Here is a 19,499-nt window from a genome sequence, read left to right as displayed (position 1 = left end):
ATATTGTAAATCATTATTTTTGATCAATTAACTGGTCTACAATATTGTTTCAATAACTTTTTATGGTAAAATGGAAACTAGAAAAGTTATAAACAAAAATAACTGTTTTAATCTAATTTTCTACTGGACGTTATTATGTAATGATTGACAGATGATGATTGATAGATGAATAACATATTTCAATGTATAATATTTTGCCTCGTCGCCTTAGTATAAACTTCAGTCAGCAACAACAATCAGTTTTTTGCTTTATCCTTATGTACATTTCTTTACCGTTACCTTTTGTCATATAGTAAATAAAACAAATCAATTATTGAAATTGTAAATATTTTGTGATAATACGTACATACTCGTATATACTCATATTTGTTTCTCTTGATAATTTGCTCAATTAAGCTTTTTTCTAGTCTACACTCAATTTCTAAGAGTAAAATTGCAAAATATAAAAAGTAAAGGAACCACAAAACAGTTTCGACAAGGACGGAGGAGGAATTAAAAGAATGTGATATTTGAGTGATGTAATTTATTGGCTAATGTACATACATTAGCTAAGATTCGCATAATTACTTTTTAACTATAAAAATTAACAAATAATATTTTTTTTTTCTTACAAAGTATACAAAAAAAGTTTCTTTCATATTAAATATATTTATTCTTTGATTTATAATTTATAAATATTATGCTTATATTAAATATTATGACAGGTTTGCCTCAGTGTCAGTAGTAATGAGGGAGTTCTTTTAAAAAAAAACATAGATATAAAATATATAGACCAAGACTTATTTATTGTGTTAAATTGAATAAATAGCATAAGATATAAATGTATTACACATTGTATAAGATCTATGTCATTATTAAAAAATCTAATATTCAATTATTTATTTAGAGTATGTTACAAGTAAAATTATAATAATCAATCAAATAATATAAATATATAAAACTCGTAATACACTTACTATTGAGTGTCAATGTTTTAATTTAACTTTTTTGACAGCAACACTATGTCACTGACGTTATATACAACCATATAGCCCACTTAAAGTTTTCATATGCATTGCTATAGAAACAAAGATATACATGAAGATTTCCTAAATGTTATACATATATTATAATGTTATATTTTTTCTTACACGACTAAACTCTTCAAAGGAGTGTCAACAATTTTTTTAATCAAAAATCACAATAAAGTTCACCCACCCACCAGCTAGCAGCTTGCCAGGTTTAAAAATGTAACAGATTTTAACAAAAACTAATATATTGTTTTATTTTAGTTACATTCATGTACGAATAGTGATATGTATATAATAAAATTCCTATGTATTTAATTATCAAGTAAGCGAGTCCCTTCGTCTCGTTACCAGACACAGGAAATGAAAAAAGTAAATATTTATTCCACAACTGGCCTCATTTTTTCTATTCTACATAATCAAAATTTTGCGAATTATAATTGAATTTAATACAAAATTGGCAACTGACGATAATTTCCGTATACAGGGAAATCATTTTGGTTGAGCAATTACTTTGATTTACACCAAAGGTGTTGAGGATGTAACATTTTAGGTCTGCATGCGGGTGTAATAACAATACTATATGTATTTCAGATATAGTTACGCACATAAAATTATTGCTATATTTATATAGTAAGTTTAGTAAAATTATGAAAAAAATATCTTTAGAAACCTGCCATAACAAATCTCATTGTTTAAAATTATTCGAAATATTTATATTGAATACGAAGCTCCATAACATGCCTGGTTTACCTTATATAAAGTTAAAAATAATAATAAATATAAAAATCTTCGATACGCAACTATAACTACTAGTAACATATTGTATGTGTACCTTTCACTATATTTAATGTTTACACCGATTTGTACAGATAAGTACAATATTCTAACACATAATAAATATTATATGGTTATCAAACTTTATAAGACACTGCGGAAGTTTATATGCCCCTATGATTAATAAATCTCACTGCTTAAAAATAAACGACAAAATTTTTATTTTGCAACTTTCAAGGAAGTTCTGGATGATTTTTATAATATTTCAACAATGAATAGATTGTCTTTGAACTCCTGCTATTCACTTGTAATTTGGATTTTAACGTTCAAGAAAGTTCTACATAATTTGTTCTTATTTAAACAATGATTTGATTGTCTTTTATGTCCTGCTATTCACTTTTCAGGTCTAACTTAGAGACGAGTGGAAAACGTACTATACGTAGCTGATTAGCGTAGTCACACACTATTGCATCTTTCAATGGTAGAATTTGCCGTACGAATATACAGCCATCGCTTTGACCTGAAATGGAAATGTAATAAAAAAAAAATGATCTTTTCAATATTTCATAGCTAAGGAAACACTCCAAAATATACGTAAATTTGGAGTGTAATATATGTTATAAATTAAAATTTACAGATTCAATTAATTAATATTTACGTTTTTGGAATCTTGATAAAATTTGGTGGTGGTTAAGTATAAAATGTATATATAGTACCCCAACATATACAACAAGGTAGGCAGAGAGAACCTAGTTCGAGACATCAACTCAACAGCAACGGAATTAGATTCTTTTCCTTTTAAATAGAGCGAAGATATAAAAATAATTCCCCAAGTGGGAATACGATGCATAACCATACTGTTTACAGTTAGACGCTGTGCCGCTGCAAAAAAAACTAAGACATACCAAAGAGTACTCTTCTTATAACGTCACCACTGCTCAGGTCATAGGCGATGAGGCCGCTGCGGTCACCCATCACCAACAAAGTGTGAGTTAATGGCAGCATTCGGCTCATATAATTGAGGCCCTGTATAGGCATATTGATAAAATTAATCATTTACTACTAAAACAGATTTCACACAACATAAAATGTCGCATAGGTCTCCTTTTCAGCAAATTGTTAGGAAGGATATGATTGTTTGGAATTTTCTAATATTTTATACTTAGATCCATTCAAATAAATATATCTAGGTGTTGTGCATTTAATTTATTAATCTTGATTGTACATTCAGAGAGCATAGATGAGTGCCATTTGCTCCTATGCAGCATTTGGTAACATTGTAATGAAAGTAAGCGGAACTGATTTCTTTTAAATAAAATTGGCTTACAATTCCACCAATACAGAATTTTATTTTTGACTATGTTGAAGTCGCAGGAGCAAACAGAATACTTATATTTCCACCAACACGACCACCAATAAGTAGTTGGGGGGAAAGACTGAATGAGCAAAGAGTTCAAATGAATATGGTTCCAGGGAGCAGAACCAAGTAATTAGGGAATACAAAACTCTTTGTTGGTGGAAATGTAAAACTATTTTTTTTAAAAGGAATTCAGTATTCATTTTTTACACTTTCGCGGTAAAACTGGGCTTTAGATGACAATGAACACTTATAATGAAAGTTATCTAACTCAACATTTCTAGTTACTTCTGCTAAACTCTTAAAACTGTCAATATAAATTATTTTATTATTCTATAACGATTTTATTTAAATCTGAGATTAGTGAGTTCTAAAACTCTTCAGCTATACTATAAAAGTTTGAAAAATATTACAAATATGCAATACTTACGATGTGTAAAGAGTTGAGCATGTGTCCCTGAAAACGATCCCATATACACAAACGCTCGTCGGAACCAGCGGAGATGACGTAGGAGGTGGTGTAGGCGAGTGACGTCACCGCGCCGTCGTGCGCTTGCATACTGTACACGCATGCACCTGTGACATGTAAAACCGTATAAATAATATGTTATAACTTTTTTTTTGCCTTCTTCACGTTTAGTCCGGCATATAGCAGAGTAGGCAGAGGGTACCTAGTGCTAAGAAACTTCGTTTCCTACACACCAAGTTCTATTTTCACTCGGGAACTATTCTCGGGAAATATTACGCCAAACGCCACCTATCATACCATTTTGTCGGATTAGTAATTAAGACTAAAAATCATATAATTAAACACTATAATTTCTAACACTATTTGTAATTACATATATAATCTGTATGTACCAGTATGTAGGTCCCATACACACAGTAGGCCGTCTTGCGAGCCACTCCCAGCTATAGTAGGAGTCGCGTGATCTATGAAACAGCTGGTTATAGGGCCGCAGTGGCCGTGAAGCGTGAGTAGTGGCGTAAGCTCCGAACTTGAGAACACCTGGATATTATAAGTATTATTTTTATATGATAAATATAATTAGATATATTCCTATGCACCACCCTTTCCAATTGCAATGTCTGGAAAGGGTGCTATATGCGTGACTAAAATTAATCTCATGTTGCAAATATTAAAAAAAACCATTATAATTATTTCTTTTCTTTCTTTATAAGTTTTTATTTCATTGAGGATCTGTTAAACAATTACTTGCAAATACATATATCGTTATCTGTTTTAATGATGGTGTGATAAATAATAGTTAATACAGAACAAAATCATTGAGGAAAATAGATTAGATATTGATAATGTTTAAAATTCAGTTATCACTATTATAGTAATTTTATATAATTGTCGAATAAGCATTGTTAACACAAATTACTAATAGAAAAGAGTTGGTTATTTTTAACTTTGGAAATCATAAATTATAAAAATTTATAGAAATTAACATTTAACTTTATTTATTAATAATTTTCAATTTCAATTAAGAAAAAGCATATCAAACGGACAAAAAAAAATAATACCATAGTTTAGATTTCTGACACACTCTTGAAATAGTTTTACAATCTAATTGTTTTAGTTTCACTCGCAAGGCCAAAAAAGTAAAGGCGAATATCATTAAAATCGGTCAACCCGTTTAGTCCGTCTATTGCTATATCATAACAAACATACATACAAATACACAAATTAACATTATTATTTGCACACCGACTGCTCTATTTGTTTCTAACCTTGAGCACGTGGTCCTGTCCACCTGTTAGAATCCTCCCGCCCTCAGAGTGCATTTCTGTTATAGGCTGCTGATGAGGCCTACATTGTGCGATGTAGACGCAAACCACTTCTGAAATTAAAATATTATGTAATTAAACATACCAGTAAAAAGTATCCATGAATATCATTAAAGTAAATAATATATAGTTGTCGCCATAGTACAGGAGCACATTGGCACAAAAAATATTTTCGTTCGGTTCGATTCCAACTCGAGGAAGGGATATATTGAACATTTTCATTTCGCAAGGTCTTTGAGTTCCGCCACTCAACAAATAAACTTTAGAATTCAGCGGAAAGACAGTGTCTTAGCACAGGGTTCCTCCTCCCTACTCTTCTGAGTGCAGGATACAGCGTGAAGCTGAAATGCAATTAGTTTGTTGAATAATAACAGCTAGATATTACGTGCTGTGGGCGTGTTTTAAAGAAATCCATTAAATATTTAGATATGAATTTGATTTTAATCTTCTCTGTATATATGCGTTTTCATTCAGTATATGCACGAGGAAAATACAGATAGAGGTAATTGGAAAAATAAAAAAGGGATTGTAACCGGACTTTGCTTCATCATAAGTGACAGTGCTAATTTAGAACCTAAAACTTTTTGAGGTTCTAAATTAGCAATATCATCATTGATAAATGATAAATACATAATGAATTATCTACATTTAAATTATGTTTAATAATCTAATAACCTGTGATTCATAGATTTACCTTTTATTTATTATACTTTTGTTTATACGATACAAAATAAAATATTAACTTTTAATTTTAATCAATACTATCGTGCGAAACGAGGGTTAGTAGCGCCATATCTCTTGTACCGTATTAATTCTTCTATGTATATTTTTAAAAAAAGAGGCAACTTTTGGTCGTTGGAATCGTATAAAAAAAGGAGGTGGTGGGCGGTGCATTGAATTATAATATAAGGAATTTAATAACAATAATAATATAAATAAATAAATATATACAATTAATATACATTAAAATACACTCAATAAATAACACATACATACATATACGTAGATAAATATACATTAATAATTAATTAAAATTAATATAATTTTATCAATACCATCATTGTCCCCATGATCTGCATCGTAAGAGAAGCTCATACGTCCTTTGTGATCATCCCCTAACCCGTGTCCACTTCGCAGAGAATCAGCGGAGCCGGTCCGTTTGTGTGCTATTTGTGATAAGATAATGTCAATAACTCCTAATATTAATAATAAATAAATATTTACTAAGCAAATTGATCTATATTTGATAATCAATAAACATTTAAAAAAATTAAGTAAAAACAATAAGTGTTCACAGAATAAAATTTGTAATATAAAAATATACAAATTACAATTTTATTTTTTTTATTTTTATATACACTTATAAGAGACATTATAGTTAATATTGGTCAGTGGTCTGCACATTATATGACACTCACTATACCTGTTAATTAATTCTTATTATTATTAGCTACACCGTGCATAGCAAAGTAAATGTCGCGTTTTGTGTTGTTACTAGAGCAAGAAAACAAAAATAATTAGTTCCCACAACTGGGAATCGAACTAACAACTATTGCTTTTCCATACAGGTAAACCTAAAAAAAACATGGCAAATATTATACAATTGCAACATTAAAAATATATAAAAGATTACTTCGTCTATACGCGGTACTGAATCTCCAGTCGACGTGAGCGCCAGACTGCGCGTTGTAGGCGTCGACGCGCAAAAGCGTCAAATGACCAGAGAGAGTTGCGACGCACACACGTCTCGCGCCTGATAGCGCACGCACGTGCGTTACCCCCCTACTGCCGGGCCGACCCTCATTGAACCACCACATGTTCTGTGCATTGATAGAAATAGAGTAAAATTAAAAAAAAACCAGTCATTACTAGTTGGGACTGGGACCGAGGGATCTGTACCAACTTTATGATTTTAGATCAAAAAGGTAACGTAACTTATAAAGATGATATAAAAAGTTCCCTTTAAAATGTGAATAAAATATGATAAAATGACTGAATTATGTACATTTATAAATGGACAATACACACAAAATAGTCATATATTAATAGACTTACAATTAATTTTCCCGTGCTAGCCTCCCAGAACTCCAATCTGCCATCGGCACAACCCAGTATAATGAGGTCATTGCAAAAGTCCATACACCACACAGGAGATTCACTCATTGCCCTCCCCCTCCAGTCCACATTACCCACTACATCACTATTAGTTCTACAATTTATTTTACAACCACCCCTATTTCGTAAACTATTTACAGAATTGTCACAAGAGTTTAATAAATAACTTTGATCACTAACACCACTATCATTGTTCGCTAAGTTCAAGTCTTGCTTGCTTATAGTTACATCTGTATAGTAGAGGTCTCTGTTGACAAACATGAAAAAGTTATAAAACGGCAAAATTGTAATTTATATTTTATTAAACATAAATATAACATTTTAATAGAATTTGAAACTTTTTATCACTCTAAAAGTATACTAATTTTATTAGTATAATATTTTAGTAAATTAAAAGAAATCGTTTAGTTGTAGTTTTCTTTAATGTGAGTAATGGTGTAACTAAAAAACAATAAACTAAAAAAAATATTGTCTTTTAGTTATTATATAATGCAATCAAATAAGTAAAAAAATGATGTACCTGTAAGCCTTAGCAAATTCGTATTTAGTATTTTCAGAAGGGGAAAGATATTCTGTATTCATCCTTCTGTTAGGTCTGAACCGTAAATTACTAAGATGATTGCTTAAGCCCTTCCTCAGCCGAGGTATATTCTGTAAAGAAATTATAGTTAAATTATATAATATAGTTATATAATTTTATTTAAAAATATAGAAACACATTTACCATAAAACTGAAGTATTAATGTATTGATGATTATATTTTTGGTATTTAGATTTATTGATATTTTAGACTAAATCACTATAATTAAATGAAACTTAATCGAAATAAGATTGTTCCAGAGAACTTTCCAGAGAGAGAAAAAAGTCAGAGAAAGACTCCATAAAGTAAAAAAATATATAAATAATATTTTTTTTACCTCATTTGTTGCTGGAACTGCAGTATGATATGCTGTAAATAGAGACATAAATAATTGCAGTACATTATTTTAAGTGATAATTCTTAACATTTCTAATGTGTTTTTTCTTATTTTTTGTATCATGTTGGTAGTAGCAGGACCGTTACAATCCGCTATGTTAACATCTGATGACATTTTAAAGATGTACATAGTAACTATGCTTTTCGTTGCTTTTGCTGTACCCCGCATATAGCAGGGTAAGTAGAATGAACCTAATGTAAAGACACTCCGTTCCCTTGCACGGCTCAATTTTATAGACGTTGAATACCGAGTCTCGGAACCCAACGCTGCGACGGCTCCAAATGTCAAATAGAACAGATAAAGTGGAAAATTAAAAACTCACGAAATCTATATAGTGAGGGAAGTGAGAAAAATAGAGACATTACACTACTTGTCTTGTTACTTATAAGGTGATAAGATAAAACAAATTGTAATAGACAAGATATTATATTATACTTGCATTCTATCGCTATTTGTTGTTCTTGAGGTATCTTTTTTGAATTAACCTTTTCGTACAATTCCATTTGAAGTTTAAAATACCTGTAAATAATTAGAAATTACATTATATTAAATCTTGTTTAATGGGGACTAGTATCTTAATACGAGATTCCCAGACATCCAGATAGATACAGCGCAAAGTTCAAAACAAAAAAATAATAATGGTATCCTCTCCTCCTTAGTCGTGGGCACAAGGTGTGACTGTAAAATCGATTGGTTGTGGGTTCGATCCCCACTCGAGGAAACGAAATATTTATTTAAATTTATATTTTCATGCCATCGCTCTGGTGTCGAGGCAAAGCGCGACGTGGAGTTCCGCCACTTAACACACAATGCCTCCAGAGTTCGGCGAAAAGTGGGGAAGGGAGTGTCTTAACACTAGGTTCCCTCTGTCTACCCAGCTGTGTGCGTGTGGGATACAGTGTGGAGCTGATTTTGATTTGATTTCTATTACATGAATAAATTTGTACACCAGTGAACCTAATAACCAGATAATATTGTAGTCTACATTAATTTTGTTTTTCTTTAAATAAAATTAATACAGTCCGCGAGGCTTAAGCTGAGCTTTGCATTTGTGTGAGTACAAAGTACATATGTACAATGTAGATGCAAGTTCAGACTTCAAGCGCGACCCATCCTTTGCTTCGCCTAAACCGTTTTTTATTGCTTTATGGCAGTCGGTCACTTCTAGTACTAGTAATTTGTAGTAATTCATAATATTTTACTTTTGAGTTAAAAATGAAAGATGAAGTTGGCTCTAGCACTCTATAAGAATGGAAAAATATATGTGACCATCCAGTAAAAAAAAAACAAATAAATTGTGGACACAACTGATGATTTTGATGATACAACGGAATGATTCTTTATTAACACAAAAGACACAACAGTTGTTAGTCTATTTATGAGGATGCAATGTCCGGTGTAGAAAAATTGAAATATATATATTTTATATTCGAATCTAATCCAGTACTAATAATAATTTTTATTTTAAAAACTTTAAAAACTACTTCTAGCGATGACTCATACAAATGCAAAGCTTAGGTAAAGATTCGCGGGCTGTGACGTATTAATTGTCAATACATACGCGCATCGATCTATATTTGTTATTATTTCGCCATTCAGCGAGTCCCACACTTTTATGTTTCCTTGTAAGCATGTACTAACGACCTTTTCACCGTCTGTCACAAGACATTCCACTTCTTGGCTGTGACCAGCGACTACTAGAGGCACAGCTTCCATAACCAACTGAAAAAAATATAGAAATTTAAATTATTATTTCACATTTGAATGAGTTCGAGATAAAACAAACACTAAATTTTAATGGTTGTTAGTTTATCAAAAAAACTATTATGAAAACTGCTTGCAACTGCTTCTGTAATGGATTAAGCCGTTTCTGAGATCAGCGTGTGCGACGCACACGCGCAGACAGAAAAATAAACAATATATTTCTTTTGAGACTATTACTTTAACAACATTATTTTTTTCTCATATATCTTCCATGTACAGACAGTGATTATACTACACTTACATTTTTTATATATGCATTGATTGCATTTATATATATTTTTTAAGTTAGTTCCGGTTAAATTACATTAAACTAGATATAGATTTTCAATGAACTATTAAAAAACTACCTGTATAGCTGGCTGTTTTGCTATTATTTTCTTATATTCATTGTCATCGTTCCAAGAAGCACGCCATTCGGCATAATGTCGTGAGCACACGCATCTGTAAATTAATTTAAATATTGACGTAAATAAAGCGAGAAGTAACAAGAAACGGAAATATAAAATTTTAAGGAATATTTGTACATTGATAAATGGCGATTGAAACAACAACCATCGCGTTTTGAGTCATACTCTAGCAAGCAATGAAGTCAAAAATATAAAATGAGTTGACTGTGTGACTTAATTTCTGTAAGCATACTTATAATAAAATCGTAACTGATCGGTGTCTCATCATGGAAGATATGTAATAAAAAAAATTATTGGGGGCACTTAACAATGTAACAATAGAACCCAAAATAATGATTTTTACAATTTGTATATATTTGCCGGTTTGTCTGTTTGTGTGTCTGTAGGAAAGGGGAATTCATGATATACATGTTACGTAAATTACGAATACCACTAACAAGCAACCCGTGACTGTTACCTGGGGGCTTTGAGTTTTGCCACTCAACACGCAATGCCTCGAAAATTCGCCGAAAAATGAGGAACGAAGTGTCTTAAAGCTAGGTTTCCTCTGTTCCCTCTGGTAGGCAACATGAGGAATGCGGAATACAATCGAAGGTGAAATCTATGCAGGCCTATCAAATCGAGAAATGCATTGAGATTAAAAATACTAAAGAAAAAATTACCTGTAAAGAACTACCATCATATAGGCAATAACGGCGACGCTTATAGTGCAAAGTATAGCAAGAAGCAGTATTTCCATAGGAGTTGTTGGATATATTGGCAATTCAGCGCCTTTACCCCATTGGTGTGTCGGATTTTTGTCAATCAAATCAAATTCTGAATAAAACAAGATTTCATTAAATAAATAAATATACATATATTACTTGCATATATTTCTTACTAATATATTATTTAAAGCAATAATTAAATGGGCCCTATTTTGATGATTTTTATCTTTAGAAAAACAAAATGGGGGAGATATTTTTTATTATTAATTGCTATAAACTAGGTAAATGTCATTACATGTACAACAACAATAAATATAATTTTAAGTACTTTCAGTTTTTAGCCTCACGCTGTTTCCCGCATATAATAGGAAGAAGGAATCTAGTCATAAGTCCGTTCTTTACTTCCGGGTATCAATACGATCATAGCTCAACGCGACGAGTTTCAGAACTCAACGCCGCGAGCCAGGAAGTGAAGATAATCATTTAATGTCAGACTCTGTACCGCTGCACCGACCTCAAGGACCACAACGACCTCACATTTTCTTTCTTCTTCTTTCTTTCTTCTTATACAAAAATAAGTTAAACATAAAAGAATGCACTTGCCTGGTAGTGTGTCGATGGGGTCGAGGGCGGCGGCGAGGGCTTGCCATCGTAACGGCGGTGGGTCCTTCTCGTCGGGGTGGCGGAGCCCAGCGGCTACTTCGGGACCCACGCGGTGGCTTATCAACACCGGAGGCAGTACTACTATATATTTCCCAGCCACGGACTCATTATACTGGGATAGTATCGATGACCAATGGTATGGGGACAGCCTGCAATATAATTATACTCATACTATACATATTGTTTGGGGTCACAATTTTTTTAATTATAGTCATATTGTAAAATTTAAGTTGACTAGAAAGGATCTCCGGACATTTTATGTAAGTTAACTTTAAAACTGCATTTATTAGGAATAGCTTGGCTCAGTTTAAAAATTATTAATACAAGATAATATTCTGTACGTTATTTTATTTTTATTATTACTATACGTAAACAGTTAAGTATTTTCTAGTATCTAATCTTAGTATATTTGCAATATTTGCATTAACATTACAAATGACAACAATTGCTTAGTGCTCATAATATGTTATAATTTTTTTACTTGTCGGAACCGTTGCACTAACCTTAAGACATAATAAGCCGTACCAATATGAAATAGCAAACATTTTTAATAATATTTTTCATTATAATATTAATATTTTTTTAGCTGACGAGCGACGGCTAGAAAATCGATGTTACAAAATAATAATAACATGACAACTTAATATCTTAAGAGGCGACCTTATAGGACGCAGACGCACGCATTATGAATATAGAAGCTACTTTTATGTATATAAAGTACTTTTGAAATGCTGTGGGAAAATTTTTCAATGACATGGATAGAATGAATGAAACAAAAAAAAAATAGATATTCTAATACCATTATTATGACAAATCTATTGTTTTAGAAAATTAACTAGAATTTACCACACGTCGCTCTGGTAAAAAAATGTTTTTATTTCCCATCACAATTTTATTGCAATCAATATAATCATTCCAGCAATTTGATATGCATGTAACTGCCAGAAATTTAATGTACCACAGATGGATAACTACTAAAAATATCATTATATATGTTTAATATTAAAGTAAATAGAAACTATACACGAACTTGTATGTCAAAATTTTATTATTCTATTTTATACTCTTACTAAATATACGAGGATTAAATTAGTATGCACCATTTAAATAATTGTATTTTTATTAGTAAAATATAGATAAGACTTAAAGTGAGATTAGTGATCTAAAGACACTTCTTAAGAGCCCAACTTATCTATATTGAGATCGTTACGTGTTTAACCAATCATCCTCAATTGCTACGCCACTTATAATTGCAAAATTGTTTCCACATAGCAAACGACCCAACGGCAAAGCAATCATGACGTTAACCTGACGTCAACATGCAACAGTAATCGATCATTTATATTCTTTAACTCCTTGAGAATAAGGTGATTTTTTATAGGCACGGTTTCAAATCGTGGCGCGGAGCACAAGTGTGCGATCGTAAATGCGACAGATTGGAGATTCGAATCCCGCTCGAGGAATGAAAATTTTGCGTTGATTTCCGCCATGCAAAACGTTTGAATGAAAAAATATCTCCAGAATTCGATAGAAAGTGCGAAACTTAAGTTTCTTAGCACTAGGTTCCCATGTTATCTTAGCTTAACTTAAAACAAACCGGACAAGCACGAGTCGGGCTCGCCCACTGAAGGTTGCGTACAAAAATTGGAGGTCTCGAGCTTTTTCTGAAATTCAAGTTTAGCTTAGGCTAGCCAAGAGAGTCTCCCACACATAGCAGAGGCAAAATAGGAGCCTAGTGTAAACATTCCGTTCTCCACTTTATGCCGAATTCTTGAGGCAATGCGTGTGAGTGGTGGAGCTAAACGCCGCGCTTTGCCTCGTTAATAGAGCGAGAATATGAAAATATTAAATATTTCATTTCCCTTCTATTGGATGTGGATATGATATTATTATATATAAATAAAAGAAACATATAAATGTGTAAGCTTACCTAGAAAACGGACGATAATGTGATGAATGTTTTAATATAATTGTATCATTTGCATCAATAGTGTTGGTTTTGTCATTTTCGGTAGTTTCCAATAGAGGGGAGAATACAAGCGGCTGTCGTCCACTGCTATTGAAAATCATGTACATTTGTTGATTTGTATCATTTCTATCATTCAAATTTGCGCGTCGTTCTGTACTGTTATGTGATTTCTCTATAGTTCCAATAAAATAATCAACTACTCCTGAATTATATACAATCATTGATATCCAAACGAGCATCCACACCATGAAAGCCCTTTGGAAAAAGCGAGTTCTGGCCCACATGTTCACCAATCTTATTCTCTTAGGCACTCTATCTTGGCTTCCAGGACTAGCGTTCCTCTTAGCTACTACATCGGTCGGACTATTCTGGACTAAACCGTTCAAACGAGGATGCGATTTCGACTTAGTCATTCTTTGTGGGGATATATTATTTTCTTCAGGGTATATTTTGTTGTATCGCCAATTAAGAGCGTTATTTCCATTGAAATACTCTTTTAAATGTAATTTTGAGTTCTGCTCTGGATAGAATTCCATGCTTCTTACATCTACGCCTAGAATCGTCGCAAATGACACCATTTGCATGAAATAATCAGAAAGGAGACTGACCATCATGAATATTGAAAATTCCTGTATGAATGGTACAAATGTAAAAAAGCTGACGGTGAGTATAGTCATTTCTGTCAACAGATTTTTCGTTATTGACCACCCTTCTTTACTTAGCCCTTGGGCGAGTCGGATTTTCACATCTAACCTAGAATCTGTTGACGTGACGCTTTTAGTTAAAACTAGTACATTCTCTAAGCCGACGATGATTACGAGGTAAGGAAATATTTCTTTTCCCTGTAAGCTCAACGAAAATCCGAAATAGAAACAAATTCCCATAGACATTGACAAACTGCCCGCTATAGTCAGCACGGCGCAGGCTGCCAGGCCGAGTTTGGATTTGATAAATTCAATCTTTCTTACGGAAAAATATACATAAAGAAAAATTCCCACGAATGTAAATAAAAGTGGTACTAGCTCATGATAGTTAAAATAGCCTGGATAATATATTAGCGTCGATTCTCCGGGACGAGCTTGTGGTGTGTCTTGATACAATGGATACATTTCTCTGAGTTTCTCGGATAGTGAATTTACAAATCTGTAATGTATCAACAAAATATCTAAAGTAATGCAGTATTTAATAAAAAAAACATAATGTTCGCCAAAAACACTACAAATTATGTAAAGTATACACAATAGTGTTATATATTTACTTTTGATCTGCATTTTCATAGAATATGGTGATAGCGTACTGTAGAACGCGAGGTCGAGCTCGTAGTGGGTACCGCTTGACGCCCGCGTCACGCATATGCATACCGAAAGCCATTTCCGCTATCGACGCTTTGCCCTTTTGTAGACTCTGTAACAGTAATGTATGTAAAATAAAATATCAATTCTTTTCCAAAAAAAAATAACGTCACGACTAGGTGAGATGGAGGAGTAGACGAAGTGTAATATTGTGTGACAGCAGGAGGAGGAATTCTACTTACATCACATTTAAAAATATAAAATAAATAAATAAAATCAATAAGTCAGCTGCACGCTGCACCCGCACACAGCAGGGTAGGCAGAGGAAACCTTGTGTTAAGACACTCCGTTCCCCACTTTCTGCCGAATTCTTAAGGCATTGCGTGTTGAGTGGCAGAACTGAACGCCGCGCTTTGCCTACACCAGAGCAAAGAAATGGAAATATAAACGTAAATAAATAATTCACTTCCTCGAGTGGGGATCGAACCCACAACCGTCGCGTTACAATCACCCCCTTGTGCCGCTGCGCCACGACAGCCTCAAATATAAAATCTAAGTATTCAAAAAAACACGAAGTTTTTGTGAACTTAATTACTTCTATACTGCTGTTATATTTTAATAATTACTCTGTGTAAAATTACAAAATATGAAACATCACAGGACATCACACAAAATTAGGGGTGGTTTCTTATTAAAAAAATCTTAAATGTATGTACCTTACCTGATAAGTATATATTGTATTAACAATATTAGCATCTAGCGAGAACGATTGTAGGCTCTGCTGCCACAGATTAGCCGGAGATAAAAGGAGGCAGCTATATTCTGGCAAGACTCGTTCTAGACTAGCTTTACTGTTACGTCGCTTGATCCCTTCTATTTGATAACAGTGCTCCAATAAAGTTTTTTTTCTGTTAACAATACATTAAAAGTCATATGCCATTTATACATATATGAATATTGCTAAAAAGTATAAGTATACTGGGAAATTTCAATTTCTCAACATAAGTAAATTGTCTTTATTATCAATAATATGACACAGCTATTACAATTACACGTGTTAATCATTTTTAAGTATTGTCAGTTCTTATAAATATATATTTTTTCATTTTATACTTAATGAAATTTATGAAACATATAATCATATTATGACAATATTAATTTATTAGCAGATATCGCTTTTTCAGGCACAGAGGGGGTTGAGTAAACCAAAATAATTTAAATATAATAATTTTCCTGAATAAATTGTTTAGTGTTTACAGTGCCATTGCGCTACATCTAGATTTTATTTCATTTGTATTGTTAATAATCTCGCAAGAGCATAATTTCGCACTGTGCCCAAATATTACTAATATAAAGTATTTACACCTCAGATTCGCAGTCATTTGTTATCTTGTTATTAATTATCGCTATCGCCGTATTGTTTATAAAATCGATTGGAAATTAATCACATAATATAATGTTACTCAAGCACATTTGAACAACCGATAAATGTTGTAATAGACACCAATATTCGTAAGATAATATATTTTATAAAATATTCTTTCACAGCTTCCAGACAGCTCTGTCAGCCTAAGGTGGTGAGTAAATTTGCTAAAACGTACATATAATAACATTCTAGATTTAGTATTGTATAATCATTCAGTTTTAGGTTTTGACTTGTTTGGTACATAAGCAAACAATTACACCACTTTATAAATGTTAGATCTTTTGCATTTTGTCACAATTTTATGCTTTGGCAACAAGTAATAGTAATTAAAAATATCATAGTCAGTGCAGCTTCACACTTAAAGATTGCCCATAAAACATTCGCATTAAGCCTTATATAATTACATAATAATATAAAATTTATGTAGAAATTTGAGACATTTATGCTAAAAAAATAAATGGCTGCAATAATTTTAATTTCACATGATTTTAAAGCAACAATCACAGAGCTATAGAATAACAAGTTCAGCAATATTGTAATGGTAAAAATGAACAAAAATTTTCTTTTTATAAATGACCTATTAATATTTAAAGATCAAATCTTATATGCGGCATTGAGTTCTGCCACTCAACACGCAATGCCTCCAGAATTCGGTAGAAAGTGGGGAACAGAGTGTCTGACTGACACCAGGTTCCCTCTTCCTACCCTGGTGAGTGCAGGATTCATTGTGAAGCTGAATCTTATACAAATATTACATTATTATCTTAATACTCACGTTTCAGGATCTTCGTGATTTCGAACTGTCTCTAGTAATCGAAAGACTTCTTGTAAGGGAGCACGAAAGGCATCCCACATTTTTAAATTATTATTCCATGGTGAGACACCTATATGAAAATTAAGAACTAATGAAATAAAAAATACATAAATATAGTAATAAAAATTATTTATTTTGTATAGCTACATTTATGTTTATTTGTGTATATGTCATGCCTAATTATTTATTTTTTATTTTTTATATTTATTATTAATATTAGTTTTTTTTTATTTATTTTTTTTGTCTTTCTCAATTTCACTGCACTGTCTTGTCTTTCCTGCTTTACTTTGCACTGATCCACTTCCACGATTTGGCTGGAAGAGTTCTCTTTTAGAGATAAGTCCACCGTTGTGTATATCTTTTCACAATGTATGTTTTATTATGTGTTAATTTGGTGCAATAAAATGTAAGATATATAATTATGTTGTTGACCCACCTAGCCACCCACCTAGGGACACCTGCTAGGTGGGTTGATAAAATAAAGTGCAAAAAGCTGAAGATTCAACTCAGTACCATGCTATTGGAAAGACGATATGATGTCCAGTATTTCATGAGAGCAGGATAGATAATAATAGATAAATGTTAATGAATCCAATATATTATGAAAGTAAGAAAATAATGAGCACTCAGTTTCAAGTCAAATTCTGCTCAATTTTAGTTGCATTTTGTGTTGTAACCTTATGAAATGCTTTGGCTTACCAAATAAGAAAAATCACACTGAAAACTTATTTATCTAAAGTCTATTATTTATCTTAAGAGACATAACTGAGAATCAGCAATGATAGAGATTCTGTTGTTTGATCAACCTAAGTAAGACCTTTTTGTAATATATATAATATATATATTTTTAACTTTACTTTATATTACTTATTTCACTTTTGTACTTACCTATTCTCATAATTATTTGATGAATATATAATAAAGGCTTGTCTTTCACCCAAATATAAGGAAGTTTCTGTGTTTCATTATACAATTGTTCAAACTCAAACCTAGAACCTAAAACAATCATTGTCTAGTTTAAGAATATTTACAAGTGTAATACATAATTTTTAAGTTATTTCTTATATAAAATAGTATTTAGATGATAGAAGAGAAAACTATTATTTTTCCACAGTAGCCAAATTTAAGAATTAATGTAGAAATATAGCCACTTATTAACGAAAACATTACTGTATGATACTGATATATTATGTTTATTAAAATAAGTTATACATTTTTCTTATTAGAATAAAGTAATTTTTGATAATACTTAAACAATTTTCATACCTTTCGGAGTGCAGGTTTTTAAACCACAATCTAATGTTTTAGGATTTTCACTATTCATGTGTATATTTACTACAGTTGGTATATTTCCTGGCAGCGGCACATTGAGTAGTGGATAGCTGTAAATTAATGCATTGACCTTACAAAGTTTGCTCATAGGTAAAATAATAAGCCATTTAGTTTTCTTAAATAAAAGTAGAATAAAATAATAAAAAACAACACTAACCAACATAACAATATAACTGAGAGTCCTAATGTTATTGCAAGTCCGGGATATGATGAGCAAAACAGACCGTACGTATAGTACATTTGTGCCACTCTTTCAGGTAAAGTGGATCCTCCCATTGTTGATATAAAACTTTTAGACACTGCGTTATTCAATTCGAAGAGTCATGAGCCCATTGCACGTTTATTGACGTCACAGGAAAATTATGGATAGCGTTTGTACACAATTAGATTACTAAATTTGTAAATATCACTAAAGATCGCATGTCCAGTAGTAATAAGAAATATTACTTTAGAATTGTGCATCATGCATAGACATACCGCTACAGTCAGTGAACACTATTACATCAGTCACCGACCACGCAATTTTGACAGCGATCTGTTGACATTAAATTGTCTTATAACAAAACGAATAATTAAGACTTATGCATAGTGTTGCCACTTCTGTGTTATGATTACTTTTTTGTAATAGGTAAGTTACTTGACTATATAAATATAAATATATGTATATTTATATATATTTACGTAAGTAAGCTTTTTTTAAATTAAATCTAATCTACTTAATATATAGCCTCATATCAAAACTACTCTTTTTTTTCTTATAAGAAAATTATTATTTATCACTAGATGGCGGTACAGCTCGATGTAATAAGACTTCAGTCAAGATACATTATAGTATGGGCGGCGAAGACGGAACTTTCAAGATTTACTCGAGCGCGGCAGATTAATATTCTGGAGATTCCTTGTACTCGGTTACGTACTTCCACCAAATATGAGTCCCATATATATGGCCGCCCGTCTAGGATAAAGGATCAGATTAGTAAAAAAATTGAATCGTGTATATTCCACTAATCTGACAATTTGAGAGTAACGCAAAGAAGGGGAGGGCTACGAAGTTGTAAAAAATATTATCTCGATATTCTCGAGCGTGGCTAATTTTTC

General features: G+C 32.0%; 1 protein-coding gene across 1 annotated transcript; it reads right to left on the bottom strand.

The window, feature by feature from the left end:
* Positions 1–506: 506 nt before the first annotated feature.
* SCAP (SREBP cleavage activating protein) lies at positions 507–18,943 on the bottom strand. The gene is made up of 22 exons (XM_085205928.1): positions 18,559–18,943; positions 18,336–18,451; positions 17,958–18,065; positions 17,031–17,139; positions 15,551–15,737; positions 14,796–14,941; positions 13,499–14,680; positions 11,509–11,717; positions 10,861–11,014; positions 10,139–10,232; positions 9,589–9,749; positions 8,467–8,546; positions 7,968–7,999; positions 7,571–7,701; positions 6,991–7,297; positions 6,569–6,755; positions 5,991–6,101; positions 4,879–4,988; positions 4,003–4,150; positions 3,572–3,717; positions 2,690–2,810; positions 507–2,304 (listed from the first exon to the last, which is right to left on the bottom strand). Exons 1-22 carry the CDS (start codon positions 18,675–18,677, stop codon positions 2,174–2,176), a joined length of 4,089 nt encoding a protein of 1,362 aa, XP_085062054.1. The 5' UTR covers positions 18,678–18,943; the 3' UTR covers positions 507–2,173.
* Positions 18,944–19,499: the final 556 nt, after the last annotated feature.

The sequence above is a fragment of the Heliconius melpomene genome, chromosome 21 (assembly GCF_056956725.1).
Source record: "Heliconius melpomene rosina isolate 202511_hmr_F chromosome 21, ASM5695672v1, whole genome shotgun sequence".
Taxonomy (NCBI): Eukaryota; Metazoa; Arthropoda; class Insecta; order Lepidoptera; family Nymphalidae; genus Heliconius; species Heliconius melpomene.
This window is presented reverse-complemented; position numbering and strand designations above follow the sequence as displayed.